Raw genomic sequence first — 18,057 nt, 5'->3', positions numbered from 1 at the left:
AAATTTGTAAATTATTCTTCACATTGTGAAAAAAAAATCTTTTAAGAACTGTTAATTTTGGGGAATTCTTAATGTTTTTTATCGTCTGTGGTATTGAGTCATGGTTTCAGGGATTTATTGTTCTGCATAATTTGCATGTCTCTCTTATCTGACACACTTAGTTCAACTCATAAAATTCTCTCCAAAAGAGTTGATCTGAATCAAGTCTGTAAAATACGAGAGACATGCAAATTATGCAGAACAATGGAGGGGCGTGATTTTATCAGCATTGCCATGACAGGACAGTAGTGCTGTTTAGGGTTGGGTCGATAGACGATGCCATAGTCCTTTGCGATCCACAACTGTACAAAGCATTCCGTCCACACTATACCACTGAAAACACAAATCACGTGACCACACACACAGACGCACACATTGTCATGCGCTCGTCTGAGCTCCAGCAGTCAGCGGGTGCTTTGAGCACAAAATCCCATAGAGCAATGCACGTTTAAAGACATGTACTGTTTTCAAGGATGTACTGCTGGATCGTGTCTCACTATAGTTGTTAAAGTGATATTTAATTAATCTTGTCTCTATCTAACGACTCTCATGTCTTTTGAATCTATCAGGTAACGTATCACAGCGTCAGTACACTGCTTCAATCTTTCGGTTTCACGCTTGTACTTAGTAATTTTAGTGAAAACTACTGTTGGTTGCTGTTGGTTGTGCACCTCTTTTACCAACCAAGTTTGTCGAGTCCATTATAACAACACAGATCACTGCCTATTCATGCCAGAGTCTTGCGGAAAAAGTGATTGACAGGTGGTAATTTGTGTGTAACTTATCTTTATTTATTTATGATTTGGTTATGGGTAAAACAAAGACCATGCGGGTCAGGTAGTCGAAACGGTAGGCTACAAATAATTAATTTGTTATGAATTAATTAATTATTCATAAATAATTAATTCACAGCTACCTACGATGACGATGCCATCGTCCATCGCAATGTTTTACATTAGACATCGTATGATGCCAAATTGGTCAACATCGCCCTAGCACTGTTGCAAGCATCAGGAACATGTAAACTACAGAGAAATGTCCTGTCAGTATGTTATTTGAGTAGACTTTGCCTTTTGTTGAGCATGTGCAGTTCAAGCATAGATAAGTACAGTATGTGGACATGAGTGGAATATCTATAAAGCAGAATAGTGACCTATTTAGATTTTTGACTGTGGCATGTGTACACGCTTGCACTTTGGTCAGTGCAGGAAGCACCCTTGTGAACCGCAAGCTATTGAAATGAATGGGTTTCATAACGCAGCTCTTTCTGCGTCTGCTGTGAAAGCTTGAGTAAACTGAACTTTGTTTCATATTGTCAGAAAAATGTCTAATTTGCACAAATTCATACAATTTCATTCATATGAAAATGTAAGATTTTTAAAATGAGGCATGCATCAGTCACCACCAATAAACCTACTCTTTTTTTAGGGATGAGCAAATTAGGTAACACTTTATTTTGATGGTCCGTTTGTTGAATTTAAGTTACATCGCATCTATATACCAACTTATTCTCATTAGATTATCAGTAGACTGTTAGGTTGGGGTTAGGGTTAGTTGACATGAACTTGCTAAGTTTCTTATAGTCAGTTAAATGTATGTTGAAGGAGCAGTATCAACAGATATTAAGCAGACAGTCTACTAATACTCAAACGGACCATCAAAATACTAAAACGTATGAATGTCATTGTACAATTTAATACGAACTAGCCCCTAAATCAAAAATTATGTATTGCTGTGAGATTGCATTGCTTCACACCATGCACCGGACAGTGTGGTGCAGCATTGCTTTTTTGGCTCATTTTTAGCTCTTTTGGCTGCAAAAATGCCATTTCTTCCGATAATTTATGGTGGTGGAAAATTTGGTGCATCTCTAATTATTAACACCAAAAAAAGCAAGTTTTAACCCATTTTGCACTTGAAATCTTGTGATAGTTTCTCTAAGGATGAGACACCACGAATACCAGTTGTGGTTAGGGGCAGTTGTGGCATAATGATTAGTGAGTTGAACTTGTAACCCAAAGTTTGCTGCTTTGATACCTGGTCCTGGCAGGAATTAAAGATGGTGAAGTGAACGAATTGCACTTTCTCCATCTTCGATACCCAGCTGAGGTGCCCTTGAGCAAGGGCACCCCTAATTGCTCCCAAGGCGCTAGAGGCAATAGCTGCCCACTGCAAGGGCGTGTGTGATCTCACTTCTCACTCAGTATGTGTGTGTGCACTTGGATGGGTTAAAAGCAGAGATCTAATTCCAGTGTAATTAAAACCATACAAGGCTCACTTTTTCATCATTGTATCAAATGGGACACACTCATTTCTGGGACATATTATATTGCCCTTTGTGTTTAAGTAAAATGTCTGTCACCAATAATTCAGTCAATCATACTCTGTTATCTTGTCTGCCCTCTGTCAGAGGTTGACATGGGGCTTAGCCTCCTTCACTAGTCAAACATAATGATTATTGACAGGTGAAGAGGCGGCATTTTTCGAGGCATTATTTAGTCTGTAATATAAGTACTAGATTGGAACATTATGTACAAAAAAAGCTTTCGTTCAAACTCTACAGCTCTGGTAACAGCATAAAATGATGCAAGCTAATGGTTAGCATAACTCACTATGTAGCCAATAGCCAACATTTACCCAAAATTTGTATGTGTGCTGTCACCAAACAAACATTTTTTTTTTTGTAGCAAAATAGCATTAATGTCAAATAAAGCCACTGGAAGGCTGTAGTGGATTGCTCTGTTGACATTTCCATAAGCGAACCTATTTTTCCTTTAAATTTATGTTATGACATTATAAAACCAGTATTATGATGATAGAAGAACACTCCCTGTCAGAATTTAACAGTTTTTGTATCAAAAACCATGTTTATGGTGTTATATCTGTGGATATTTTGTTTTTGTTTTTGCTAATAAAATCATTTTGCCACCTTTTGAAAGGTACTTGCACTATTATTTAATTATATTACCATTAAATAATAAATTGCATAAAATAGTCTATTTTGATATTTGTTTAGACTACTCTGGGTCACCATAAAATAGAGGGGACAATAAAGAATTATGATTTTTTATTTACTAATTTATTTTGTCTCATTGTCTTTTATTAGCTTTAAAAAGGAGAAACCATTAGAAATGTCTTGAAATGTTTTGTTTCAGTAATAAATTTGACAAATCAGGATACATAATCAACTTCTTGATCTAAGGACATCTTTTGGACATGGAATTGATTAGCAAAAGTTTAAAACTTTGTCAGCTTGCTCTTAAACAAGTTCACATTGTGATGCATATTTTGCAAACTTCTGATTTTAGACCGATTACAAAAGAGTGGGGTCAAAATAAATTCTGACCTGCTTGATAAGGGTCTGTATCTTTCATTGAGTCAATCTCTCATTCTAAACTGAATCTGGATGGTTTTATTACTTTAAGGCACGCTTCTTCCTCCAGAGTAAAGTGGCTCTTTGAGTTCAGACCGAGGCTGCGCATTAAACCATATGGTGTTTGCCACTCCACCTACACAGTAATAGTGTGGAGTAGCTACTTATTATGTTCAGTCTGGGGTCTGCTGCCTTGAATTTGTTAATGACTTTTCCAGACTGTTTCTGAATGTTATGGTACTATATCTTTCTAGAAGTAGAGGGAGAGATTCAATCTTTCAGCATGGAGTCATATAAGGCGATTGGTCCCTAAACGGAAACAAAAACACTTTATTTCTATCTCTAATCAAAACTGATCAAATTATATGGAGTCACAGACCTACCCACATGCTCATTGTTTTAGCTCAGGGTCTACATTGCCTCCTCACTCACTGAACTGCCTCCTCACTCACTAAACTGCTTTTAGTGATGGTCATAAAGTACAGATACACTGTAAAAAATGACCCGTTGGCTTTACTTAAAAAAATCAAGTAAACCTGTTACTCTAAATTTATTTAGTAAATAAACTATGAGCATAGTTATAAAAATGAAGTCAACCTAACAGTTCCAAGTTACAACGAGTTGACTTGAGTTGACTCAACTAGTTGAGTTAATTTTATTTTATTTTACATTTTTGTTATTTTTCGTTTTTTGTTTTACTTTGTTTAGTCCCAACCAGCCCAGCAAAAAAAAAAAAAAAAACCAAGTCAAGTCAGGTCATCCTTATTAAGCAGCTTTGCATAGATAAAAAAAAGAATTAAAGCCATAACAATATTTCAAATTGTAGAGCATATTTAGCATATCAGGCAGACAGCAGAGCGGTGGTAATGCTGGTTTAGTTGCAGAATAGATTCAGACTGATTCAGTTGAAAACTCCATCAGTTGACGAAAATGGAGAGCAGTATGGAGAAGGTGGAGAATATGGAGAAAGTAAAAGGGGTGGAGCTAAAGTATGTAACAACATTGCTGGGCCTGTTAACAATAAGTGTCCATTGTTGGTGTAGTTATTGTAGTTATTCACAAAGGTCCCGTGAAATTAAAATAATTTTTTTAGATGTTAGTGTCAGTCTGTAATAAAGGGGCACTGACAAAGAAGTGTGGATCCCAATGCAGGTTTATTGGGAGAATGGTCAGGCAGGCAACGGTCAACACAGGGGCAAACAGGTGTATTCAGGCAATCCAGAGTGGTGGTTATTAAACAGGCGAATGGTCAAAAGGCAGACAGGCAGCGGTCAACACAGGAGCAAACAGGTGTATTCAGGCAATCCAGAGTCATGTCCATTAAACAAGCTTATGGTCAAAAGGCAGGCGGGCAACGGTCAACACAGGAGCAAACAGGTGTGTACAGGCAATCCAGAGTCATGGTCATTAAACAGGCGAATGGTCAAAAGGCAGGAAGCAAACAGGAATAAACAGTAAAACAAACAAAACAAAGCGAGGGTCAAAACCGGCAAGGCAAGGAAAACGCATCGTAAAGTTCACAATACAGTTAAACAAGACTCAGCCCTGATGTGTGTGTGTGTGTGTGTGTGTGTGCTGTTTTTAAAGTCCATGTAATCAGTCCTTGACCATCCTCTAGCTGTGTGTGTGTGCAATTAGTGGAATCCGCAACAGGTGCGTGTAAGCGGTGGATAACTGGATCTGTAGTCCATATAATGGCAGATGTGTAGTTCTATGGCGATCTGCATCTTTACCAGCTATAAGCAAGGATTAGATCGCTGCATGGTGATTGTGAAACAGTCTGTTAGTTTTGTGGATCTATTAGCTGGTGTGCTTCAAGGTAGTGACAAAATTTGTGTTTAGAAAATATAAAACTGATAAAAAAAACATCTAAATTGATCCTTGATTTATTTCACATCACTTCATACTTCAGTTTCTCATCAAATCTTGACCAATCAAATGCTCTCTAGTATCTGACATGCCCCGCCCTCTTCAAGATGCTTCTCATTGGCTGTTTCTCAATTCCAAGAACACAGTGAATGGACTTGCATTCTTGTGAAGACCAGTCTTGCCAGGTCTCCTCGGAAGAGTAAACTCAGTATACCGTGAGAAGAGAACGCATCCTGTGAGGAATGAGATGCTGGATTCTTTCTGATGGTCAATTTTTAACTGAAAAATTACTGAAACATTGCAACATTCACACAGTGATATATGCTATGCATATAGACTTTACAAATATACGTTGCACAGCACAAATAAAATAGATTTTAATATGAATTTCAACAAATAAACACCCTTAATGTGTTTATGACTTTATTAAGATTTTCATGGTAATGTTTACTTTCACCATCTCATTTAGGGAAAATCCTGAGGTAAATAAGTTATATCTCTGAACTTTAATAATAAACCTATAAAAAACGCTGCGCTTCCCACCTCCAGTCGCAATGACTTCTGGGACTTCTAAAGCAAGTTCGGTGCTCAAATCTGCATTGGTGCGTCCTAGATATCAAGAACACATCCTTGAACTTTCACGCATCCTCTGTTTTTGAGTTTTGGAACTGAACTTTGGCAGTTGATGATGACGTTACACGGGAACACGAGGATGCAAGATTGCTGAAGAACGCATATTGAGAAACAGCAATTTGCTTTTCATTTGCACCCTCAACCACTCTCACTGGCAGACCTGTGAAAAAAAACACTATTGGCCATTTTTTTTTAAATGGGAGGAGCTACTCTTTGTCCCACCCTCTCTTCATTGTTTCAGTTGAGATTACGTCAAACATTGAAAAAAATACACATTTCAAAGCACTTCACAGGTTCTTTAATGATTTGATTTGTTCAGTTTTGTGTGTGGAAGTTTGTAGAATAAGCAAAAAATCTGAGATATTGAGAGAAAGCCGAAAAACGTGCATTTGCAAGAAATAAAACTGCAATTGTGAAAAAAGTAAGAAATGTGACGCCAAACGTAAACTCCAAATGTGATAAATAAAGTCCCAATTACCTTCTATTCCATGATGACCGGGAAATAAAAAGCTTTTAAAACAGTTTTACCCCAACCAGGTCAACAGAAAAATATATATATACATTTTTAGTCATTTTTAAAAGTACTTTTATATGTTTTGATATTTGTTTTGCTTTGTTTTGCCACTGATAATGTTCTCTTTGATCTGAGGAGTCCAAAATGCCTTGGCCCTTAGTGTGAGAGTGGCAAGAGAGGTGGACACCAAATCAAAAGCAGAGGGCACTGGCTTTGGGGGCCCTAAGCTGGAAGTGTAATATTTGTTGAGATCCTCCAGAATGACTTTCCAGCCTTAGCAGCTGCCCGTGTGTGAATGGTTCTTTGTTCCTGCAGCTGTTTGCAGAGAGAGAGAGAGAGAGAGAGAGAGAGAGAGAGAGAGAGAGAGAGAGAGAGAGAGAGAGAGAGAGAGAGAGAGAGAGAGAGAGGGAGAGAGAGAGAGAGAGAGAGAGAGAGAGAGAGGGAGAGAGAGAGAGAGCTCTCCTCACCTTAATGAGAGTAGAGCATGTGAAGAAAAAGACAGAAAGATAGAAGGAAGGAAGCACGAAAGATCTAGAGTGGATTAGAGAGACTGATGAAGTTGTGTCTTTCATTCCTCTTCTCTTGGGGACAGCCCCCTGTGTAGCATGTGGTTGTTTTTAACCATCGATGAATGCTCTGATTGACATTTGAGGTTTTAATCCACCTGTGCCACTGTGCATCTTGATGTAAATTCGAAACATGCTGATTCCCCACAATGCACTGGGGTGCACATGTGGTAGAGTAAGGCACTATTTCCTCACCTGTTGCTGCACTGGTGGCTGCTTACTTTGAATGTGCACTGCTAAACCCATTAGCCAAATGCTTGGTTTTGCTTCAGTAAACTAGCGTGACAAACCTGTGATGTTGTTCACTCAGGTTAAAATGAGTGTTAAGGCCTGTGTGTGTATCTGTGCACAAATGCGTGGCATGATGATGTATGCCTCTTAAAATCTGCTACTTTCATAATAGGAATAGTCAGATGATAAAAAACAGTCAAATCAAAACTCCAGAGTTCTGAAACGATAATGGTGCTCTGCAAGGAGTAGATTTAGAATGGACTGAGGGGATGTCTCACCACTAATGTTGACTGATTATTGAAACGTTCTTACCATTGTGATTCCACTTCTGAGTCCACCATAATAGTAACGATGTCTGTCCAATTAATCAAAGTTAAGTTTAATTTTGACCTTCACAACGATTATGAAAAAACAATAATCAAGATAAAATGGTTATTGCATCACATGCCTCCTCCATTTCGAGAAGTCTGTATTCATTCCTCCACAAAGTGAAATCATGTAAATGTACTTTTCAACATAGACTCATTCTGAAAATGGAGCCCTATATATGTTTCTGGAGATCGCGAAATATATAGCCAGAGGTACGTATGTACAAATGTTACGGGGCGGCTGTTCCTTTTCACGCTTACCAGCTGACCGCTTCTTCCATATGAACGGCTTTCCCACTGTTACCAGTTTCCAGTTAGTTTGCCATGTGCGTTGGTGGACTTGAGATGCAGAGTGGAGTTGACAATAATGATGGGGTTTGAGTCCGACGAAGAACGGTTCCAGACAGTGGGTAAGACAAAAACAGAAGCCAAAAAATAAAAATAAACAAACAAATAAATAACAGGGTGAGAATGTGGTAAAATCTGAAAACGTGGTAAATGTCAGGTAAGGGATTTTCTTTTTCTGGATTACTTTTTAAAACTGTCTGTTGAGTTTCGGGGGTGGGCCGGTCAATCTGTGTTTTTGAAAATACTATTGTTTGGGTTTAGGGAAGGAGGAGGGTGGGCCAGTTGATTGGTCTGTCAGTCAGTCATTCAGTCAGTCAGTCAATCAGTCAGTCAGTCAGTCTTTCGACAGCGGCCTCTGGTGGATATACGCAAGAACAGCAGGCGCGAATGGCACTTGCAAAAAAAAAAAAAAAAGAAAAAAGAGATTTCAAAAAAGCATACACACCTGATTTGGGTGGATTCACGAAAACAAAAACTGCAAAAAAACGTAGCGACTGGGACATATTTGGCACTCTCCAGAAATGTATCCGCTTGTTAAGTTATAATGTATTGGTGACGTAAGGAATACAGTTTTCTGGTCAAAGCCGCTACTCGTTTGAATTGAGCAAATATACGTTTATGACTACTTTTTAGTCATATCATACAGTAAAGTGAATTGTATATAACATCATAGTGTACACATCATTCTCTGGGTTTGCTGCATCACAAATACCAAATTTTTTATAATTTATAAAAAAAAAAAAACACGTCACACTTAACAAGTGGATATATTGGTACGTTTTCAGAATAAGCAGGGGTCGGTGCTTTTGTAGCATGAGACACTCGCTTCGAATGTTATCACTTGATTGTATGGGCATTATCAGTAGATATCAGCTAGTAGGCTCAGAAGGCTGTTATCATCCATCCACATGGTTAATCAGCAACACTAATAGACAAGACTCCAGATCCAGATCTGCTTTTACCTTACTGTGATGGTTGGGTTTAGTGTTGGGGTAGGAGTCAACATTAATAAAATACAATTAATAGGAAATTGAATAAATAAGATAAATAATTCTCGTTAATCTACAGCTGATTAACCATTTTGATGGATGATAACAGCCTTCTGAGCTTACCAGTAGGTGCAGAAGGCCCCTAATTTATTTATTTATTTGTTAATTAATGTTTTTAAATGTTCTGTTTTTGAGCTCAACAATGGGACAGAACAATGACATGTAAAGTTTTTTAGTTTAAGGTGCATGCATAAAATGGCAACATACTTGCAAAAATGTGTTTGTGTGTGGCGCTAAGTGATTATGCACAATAAACTTTCAGTAAATTGAAGTCTTTATTAAACTACCTTCTTTTTGTCAGACATTCCTTTAACTTCACATTGATTTTGGGTGGGTGGGGGTGGGATAAATTCCTTGTTTTGTTTTGTCCCAACAATCCTAGTTGATTATTTTATTTTAGTCATATTATTTTGACCCAAAAAAGTTACCCAAGAAATTGAATTGATCAAAGGCAGCAAGAGAGAAAGCACGTGTATAAGAGAGATTGTGTGTGTGCATGTAAATGACACAGGCATATCTAATTGCTCATATTAATGTGTTAGTGCTGAGAAATATATGTGTAACTTATTATTATTATTACTAACCAGCCCAAAAATAAAAACAAACAAACAAGCACATTTTTTCTTTTAAATATTATTAATTATTAAAAATATCATTCTTTTAACTTTAAATGAAACATTAATCTTTTTATTAATTTCTACCATTTATTTTAACACCGATCACTATTTAAGGTGTAATTATTACTGTGTAATTACACAAATAGTGCTAATATTAATTTACATGTTCACTGCATAATGGTTTGACTTAAGGTTAGTTACATACTAGGGCTGCACGATACTGGAAAAATCTGACATTGCAATATATTATTTTTTTTGCGATATATATTGCGATATGAATAGAATTTTACCAGATGAATTGAATAGCTCTATTTGAAATATTTCATTCATTTAGATATATTGGAATGATCAAGTCTTTTTCTGTGCAGTGAGTTTAAATAAATTATCAAAGATTACAAGCAAATAAACAGAGCATAGTTAAAAGTGAAACAAACAGCGCTTTATGGTTTTCTGGAGAGTCTAATTGTATTCAGGTACAGAAATAACTGACTATTGCGAATACACACATTGTGATATTAATGCTCAAATGATATATTGTGCAGCCCTATTACATACAGTAATAACATACATACACATTTTCTTTTATTACTATACTAAGTATATGCAATTTGTAACCTAAATAAAAATTTTAACCTAATAATAAACAATGAATCCAATAGAAATTTGCCTTTTATATTTCTTTGAGATTGGTATTTGCTGATGTTTGGCTACAAAATGATTCGATTTGAACTTACACTCATCATTTATAATCCAAAAGCCCTGAGTCTGAATTTCAGATTTAGAAATATGGCCATTTTTATTTTCACTTTTCCAAAAGCTCATTTGTCAGATTGGGATTAAACTAAGCGAATGCAGTCTGGCGTGACATTTCAGAGGCTCTGAGCAGACGTAAATGTTTGAATGCCGCAGTGTAGATTTGTTTGAAAGGTTTTTATTTGATGACTCAATATCTGTCATTATGCAGATGGTATGTTTATTATTGCGGCGTTCTGTCAGGTAGTGGAGTGAGTGAAACTTCATGTGGATAATGCATGTTGTATTTAAGCTCTGCTGGTGTGGCATGTGTTGGGTTTAGCCCACCCTCTGGTGAACTCCGGTTGGCTGCTTCATCTCTGGAGTTCAGTTGTGGTCGTGTTAATTACCTGTCGTCTGTTAATGCTCTTAACAGTGAACTCCAGGTGTCTAATCTGTCTGTTATTTGAACTAGAGCATTTCATTGATTGTTTTGTTTAAATCACGCTATGATTTGAAGGAAACATCTATATGAAAAAATGTGTGTGTTAAAATCTTCAGTAATGGAAAAATTAAATATAATCCTATGAAGCAATGTGATTAAATAATAAAAGAATATGATGATTATGCATTTAACATTATTGGTTAAGATCATAAAACAGAATATTTAAAGTTTATTGCAAAAAAATATATAATTTGGATTTTACATATTAAAACATTTTGAAAGTTTATAGGCATGATCAGCTCAATTACATAATTTGTTGTTTTTCAGTGGTCAGAGCTAAAGATCTCTTTTGCTGTGCTTTGCTTCCTGAGAATTTCTTAGTGAATTGTTCTGTACAGGATCAGTATGTTGTTTTTTAATTTTTTTTTAATATATATATTTATTTATTGGAAACAATTCTGCTATTTAGCATGGCTTTTAACAGTTGTAAAAATCAGTTCCACTATGGCGAAAATTACCTTCAGGACACCACTGTTGCAATGGACACTCCTTTGAAATGAATGTGGACAGAAGCTTTAAGTTTTGAAATAGCATCACTGTAAAACTGTGAACTGCACTTAATGTGATGAAGGTAATTTAACATATATATAGTTAAAAAAAGCAATTACACTTAATTTAAAAGAGTTAGGATACACTCAAAACATTACTTTACTGCTTGTTCAAACTATTTATTTAAAATGTGCTGAAACAACACAATTCTTAACATTTTTTGGGGGGACAACTTAATTGTTTTATGTTCAATCCACTTAAATTTGTAAAAATGGTTAACTTAATCAATTTGTGTTGGGACAACATTAAGAATTTGTGTGGAACCCAGCATTTTTTACAGTGTTGTAACTGCATATTAGGCAGAAATCAAACTAAATGAGTTATGAGTGAATTTGTTTACATTTGTGTCTTACGGTAACTCTATTGTTGTAATTCAATTAAATTTATTTGATGTAGTATATTCTATAGAAGGTTGTGTTAACTTAGAGAGCAGTGAATCATATATGTATACTTCATACAAAAATCCAAATATTATAATAATATATCTAAATAACTTTCAAGGATTTAAGATGCAGATGAGCACCATCTTGTGAAAAGGGTCTCTAGATTATTAATTTAAATACTGATTTTTCTATTCATTCCCATCATTCACATTATATTTATGACATATTATATATTCTTAAAAGAATTAGTATAGTTCCAAAAAGCTATGTCTCTGAGGATTTTCTGAGGATTTGTTTTAGGCAGATTTAATTTTTCTTTCTTTTAGGATATTTATCACGTTTGAAACTTTGCGGACTTTTACTTTCACAAAAAGACCCTTAATACAAACTTAACTGAAAGATAGAATCTGAAAAACTGAATTGGGGCACCTTAAATTGTTAATACCATTATAATTTAAAAACTCCTTATTATCCTCATCCTCACTTTTAAAATTAGGCTTATATATTTCTAAAAGTAACATAAAGTACCATAAAAATAAATCTGGAGTTAATGAGGATTTATTTCAGGAATTTTTTTTTCCATCTAGATAAGTTACCTTTAGAAAAACTGCTTAATTCACACTAAATGAAGGTATAATCTGGGATAATACTGAATAGGTATATCTTAAAATGTTAATAATAGTTTTATAATTAAAAAAACAACAACTCCTTATTCTCTTTATTAACAATTTGACATTTTAGATTCCAAAAAGTAACATAAAATACTACAAAAGTACGTCTGGAGTTACCCAGTATTCATTTCAATGCAGAATTGTTTCTTTCTTTAAGATTTTTCATCTTTGATTTTTTCCTCTTTCAATTTGCTGACTATTTATTTATTTATTTATTTATTTTTTAACTTTTGCTGACTTTTACTTTTACAAACAGACACTTAATACACACTAAATGAAAAGTATAATCTGAAAAAAAATGAACAGGGGCACCTTAAAATCTTAATAATACCTTTATAATTGAAAAACTCCTTATTCTCCCTATTCTCACCATTCACATTAGACTTAATTAGTAGGTTAAGGTTAACAAGCCGCCACCTCAAGTAAAACCCTGCTGTCTCTTGCCATAAGCCCGCAGGATGTGACATTAAGACCCTAATGCCCTGCTGCTTGGTGACTGACTGACATATTTCTCTCTGTCATTCTTCAGAGTGTGTGGGGAGCATTCAAGAAGACACCCTGCTGCTTCAGTTTCTGCCACGTCTGGCTTCAGGAAAGTGTTTTCTTCTAGCCATGTGGTTAACGGCACACATACACCCCTCCGCCATCCTGTTATTGACCCTCAGCAGCCTGGCCTCTGCAGGTAAGCGCTGTTATTCTTGTAACTCATCATCTCTCCTGGGATATTGGAATAACAGGTCAGGAGTGAGTGAATGTGGCTTGACGTTGCGTGAACCGTCTATATCAAGTGTTTTGTTTGCTTTATGAAGATGAAGGAAGATTTATGGGGGATGTTTTTAAAATGTTATGGCTTACAATGAGGAGACTTCACAAGTTGGCCATTTTTTGTGTTTTAAAGATGTTTTTTTGATGTGTTTTTAAAGGTGAAAGTCAACAAAAACTGAAAAATGTATTAAACTTATTCAATTGTGACCATCGACCATAAAACTAGTCAAGAGTGTCCATTTTAATAAATTGAGACCTGAGCCTCATCTGTTGAATAAAATAATTGAATAGCTGAATAAATAAGCTTTGCATTGATTTATGGTTTGTTAAGATAAGACGATATTTGGCTGAGACAGAAATTTTTAAAATCTGGAATCTAAGGGTTAAAAATTTTTTATATTGAGATGCTTTTGAAGCTGTCTAAATAAAGTGCAATGCAAATTACTAATCAAAAATTATGCTTTAAAATGCTTACGCTTTACATATACAAAATTTCTTAACGAACATGATCTTTCCTTATTATTCTAAAAATTTTTGACATTAAAAAACTGATAATTTTGAGAGCCATAAATATAAGACTGGTTTAGTGGTCCAGGGTCATAATTGTTTAATATAAAGATGCTGATCATCCTAACTGTGCCTGTGCATTGTGGTTTTACTTTGGTAAGGACATCCCTAAATGCATTGGGAGGCAAATTACCCTTGTGTTGTCCTAAAATTCTGTATACATGTGTGTGCCAGTAGTTTTTGTGTTTACAAAAATGACCTTATAGCTAATGGGTCAAAACACAAAGGAAAAAAAAAACTTTCTGCCCTAAATGTGTACAGTCTTTGTGAAAATATATATATAAAAAAGTGATAAGTCACAAATATATATATACAGTTGAAGTCAGAATTATTAGCCCCCTGCTTATTTTTTCCCCAATTTCTGTTTAACGGAGAGAAGATTTTTTTTCAGCACATTTCCTAACATAATAGTTTTAATAACTCATTTCTAATAACTGACTTATTTTATTCTTGCCATGATGACAGTAAAAACTATTTTACTAGATGTTTTTCAAGCCACTGCTATACAGCTAATTAGGTTAACAAGGCAGGTTTGGGTAATTAGGCAAATTATTGTATAATGATGGTTTGTTCTGTAGACTATCGAAAAAAAATAGCTTAAAGGGGCTAATAATTTTGATCTTAAAATGGTTTTTAAAAAATGTAAAACAGCTTTAATTCTAGTCAAAATAAAACAAATAAGACTTTCTCCAGAAGAAAAAATATTATCAGACATACTGTGAAAATTTCCTTGCTCTGTTAAACATCACTTATATATATGTACACTACCGGTCAAAATTTTGGGATCAGCATGGTTTTTAAATGTTTTAAAATAAGCACCAATCATTTATTTTATCAAAAATACAGTACACGTTGTAAAATTGTGAAATGTTACTGCACTATAAAATAAGTGTTCAAAAATAGTTTATAATTTAATTTATTCCAGTGATTTTATAGATGAATTTTCAGCTACATTACTCCAGTCTTCATTACTCCAGTCTTCATGATCCTTCAGAAATCTCTCTAATATCAATTATTGTTATTGTTATTATTATTATTATTATTAATGTAGAAACTACATAAAATAAGAACATTTTAAAATAAATATTGATTATTTTATGTTTATGTATATATGTATATATGTATATATATATATATATATATATATATATATATATATATATATATATATATATATATATATATATATATATATATATATATATATATACAGTTTAGGTCATATACTGTATAGTATAGACCTTTTCTGCTGTCATAATATAGATCTTTTCAGCTTTTCTGCTGCCCTTTATAGCTAATTAACATTTTTTAAATATTAGTTTTGTGTTTCGGAAGAAAAAAATGGTCATCTTTATTAAAAGTAGTCTTTTTTGGAAAAGTTTACAGTAAGCGAAACTGTGATTTAAATTTAGTCATCAGAAATAATTTATTATTCGGCCAAAAAAGCTAAATTCAATTGCATATTTAAACACTATATATATTAGCTTTATAATTAGCTTTATATTCATCAATATTTTTCCTAAGCTCCTAGTGAAAACTTGAGCTCTTGGAATAACAGTATAATGTGTGTACAGTTGTAATACAATGTTTTGAATTCTTTAAGCTTTAGTTTTTCCTTTTATGGCTATTAGAGACACTCACATCTTAAATATTTTTGAAACAGCACTTTTTATGCTTACTAATGCAGCATTTATTTGGTTAGAAGTGCAGGAAAAGCAGAAAGCATAAGCATTTAATATTTAGCAATCTTATAACCACAAAATCACAATGAAAAAAGTAATTTGCATTAGAAATCTAAGCTTTTTTTCTTCCAAACAGTTTACTGACACATTTAGTTAGATGTCCATAAAAGTGTGCATGCTTTTTTTAAATTCAAATTTAACATACTCATCTAATATTAAATTCAGTGTTTACAATTGATAGGCTTTTGCCACACCGTTTTTTTAAAATGAATTTGTAAATGTTGAAGTTCAACATTTTTTTTGATAATTATTGATCAAGAGTCCAATGAAATAAACAAACAAACAAACAAACAAACTAGAACTAGTTTATGAAAGTATTTTAAAAAATGATCTCCAGAAGCATGCCATTTAATTACATCAAGGACCCATGAAGCTTAGTTGTTCAAAATGATAAGTCAATAAGATCAATTACAGGGTAAAGACTGTGTTCATGTGTGAAAAGCATGCAATATTTTGAAAACACACACACACACACACAAGCACAAACAAAGACACACATACTGACCAGCGGTCTTGTGGTGTATCTGTCTGAAAATTTCATGTGAATAAATGAATGAGTACATGAATGAATGAATACATGAATGAATGATGTATTTATATATGGCACATACATTTGTATTATGTTTTAATATATTAATATGCCAGCTTCAATTTAAAATCCATTTAACCACAATGTGTCTTATCTGGTTCATCATTTACAAAACCAAAGTCTTCTTCAATCTTTTTTATAAGCAGTTTGATGGAAAAAACACTGACTATCGAATTTGCCTGAATTGATCCTCAGACAGAAAAAGTGGCTCGTTTAAAAAAAAAAAATAATTTTTTAGCAGGGACTGTTGATTGGGTGTGCTCTCCATAAGCTGCTCTCATTGTCTTGACAGAGTGAAGCAGTGTTGCCTGTTTTGTCAGGCAATCAGGATTCGCCCCCTGTGTTCGGAATTTCCCCGGTTCCTCCCAGCATGAGTCTTCTAGATCTGGCTGTCAGAGAGCAAAGGCCGGGGGGATTTGCATTAAGAAAGTGCTGACAGCCTCAATCTCTCAGCCCGAAACAGCAGTGGCGCACGTCAGCTATGCCTCCTCTAGCTCGACTCAGGCAGCTCTATCTGTGTGATTGATCAGGGCTTGTTGGCTCAGTCTCTTCAGAAGAGTGATGATTTGTTCCCCTCTGGCACAACAGCCTGACATAGTTGCATGCCAAGAGAAAAAAGGCAAAGAAAACAATATGGCAGCAACCAAACAAACAGGCAAAATGTCTGGGGTGACAGTCAGTAGTCAAGATTGTGGGGTTTGGAGTGTTGTGATTTAGGAGCCACACCGTTTGAGGACTTTTCTTGCACTTGTTCTGTCGAATGTCTCTTTGTTGGTAACAGATCCCACTGGTCATTCTCAGCAGTTATTTTTATTTTTCTGTCAGAATGCTTTTCTTCTCGACAAATAGACCAGAGAACACAAATTTAAATTGAAATATCAAGAAAATCATTAAATTAAGTAAAATTACCACATAAAACGCTGTGAATAATCACTGTGAATAATAAACACTCTCAGAAATAAAGTTACAAAAGCTCTCACTGGATCTTTTAGGTAGCAGTATGGATCCGTTATGTACAAAGGTGTAAAGGTACTGCCCTGGTAACCTTTTTTGGACATCTATTTATTTTTGCATGTACAGTTGAAGTCAGAATTATTAGCCCCCCTGAATTATTAGTCCCCCTGTTTATTATTTTCCCGAATTTCTTTTTAACGGAGAGCAGATTTTTTTCAGCACATTTCTTAACATAATAGTTTTAATAACTCATTTCTAATAACTGATTTATTTTATTCTTGCCATGATGACAGTAAATAATATTTGACTAGATATTTTTCAAGACACTTCTATACAGCTTGAAGTGACATTTAAAGGCTTAACTAGGTTAATAGGGTTAACTAGGCAGGTTAGGGTAATTAGGCAAGTTATTGTATAACGATGGTTTGTTCTCTAGACTATCGAAAAAATATATAAAACTTAAAGGGGCTAATAATTTTTACTCTAAAATGGTTTTTAAAAAAAATTAAAAACTGTTTTTATTCTAGTCGAAATAAAACAAATAAGACTTTCTCCAGAAGAAAAAAATATTATCAGACATACTATAAAAATTTTCTTGATCTGTTAAACATAATTTGGGAATTATTTAAAAAAGAAAAAAAATTCAAAGCGGGGCTAATAATTCTGACTATAACTGTATATATTGATGTTTGTATCTTGAAATTTATACCCAAAGGGTCCATATTGTACCTTCACACAAAACTGTCATCATTTATTATTTTCTAAACCTGCTAGTCATTCATTCTTCTGTTGAAGACAAAAGAAGATATTTTAAAGAAAGCTGCAAACCTGTAACCATTGACTTTCATAGTATTTGTTTTTCCTACTGTGGAAATCAAAGGTTACAGGTTTTCAGCTTTATTTGAAATATCTTCTTTAGTATTTAACCGAATAAAGATACTCATAAAGATTTGGAACCACTTGAGGGTGAGTAATTATTTTGTGTGTGTATGT

The 18,057-nt window shown here is 34.4% G+C and overlaps 1 protein-coding gene across 1 annotated transcript in view; it reads left to right on the top strand.

The window, feature by feature from the left end:
* tgfbr3 (transforming growth factor, beta receptor III) overlaps nt 1-18,057 on the top strand; it is a 253,478-nt gene that overhangs the window by 4,668 nt on the left and 230,753 nt on the right. The window contains exon 2 of the mRNA XM_056459804.1: nt 12,977-13,129. Coding sequence (XP_056315779.1) covers nt 13,060-13,129 — 70 coding nt within the window. The 5' untranslated portion in view covers nt 12,977-13,059. The remainder of the gene's footprint in view (nt 1-12,976; nt 13,130-18,057) is intronic.

Source organism: Danio aesculapii, chromosome 6 (assembly GCF_903798145.1).
Source record: "Danio aesculapii chromosome 6, fDanAes4.1, whole genome shotgun sequence".
NCBI lineage: Eukaryota > Metazoa > Chordata > Actinopteri > Cypriniformes > Danionidae > Danio > Danio aesculapii.
Note: the sequence above shows the minus strand (reverse complement) of the source record. Positions and strands in the feature narration are given on the sequence as shown.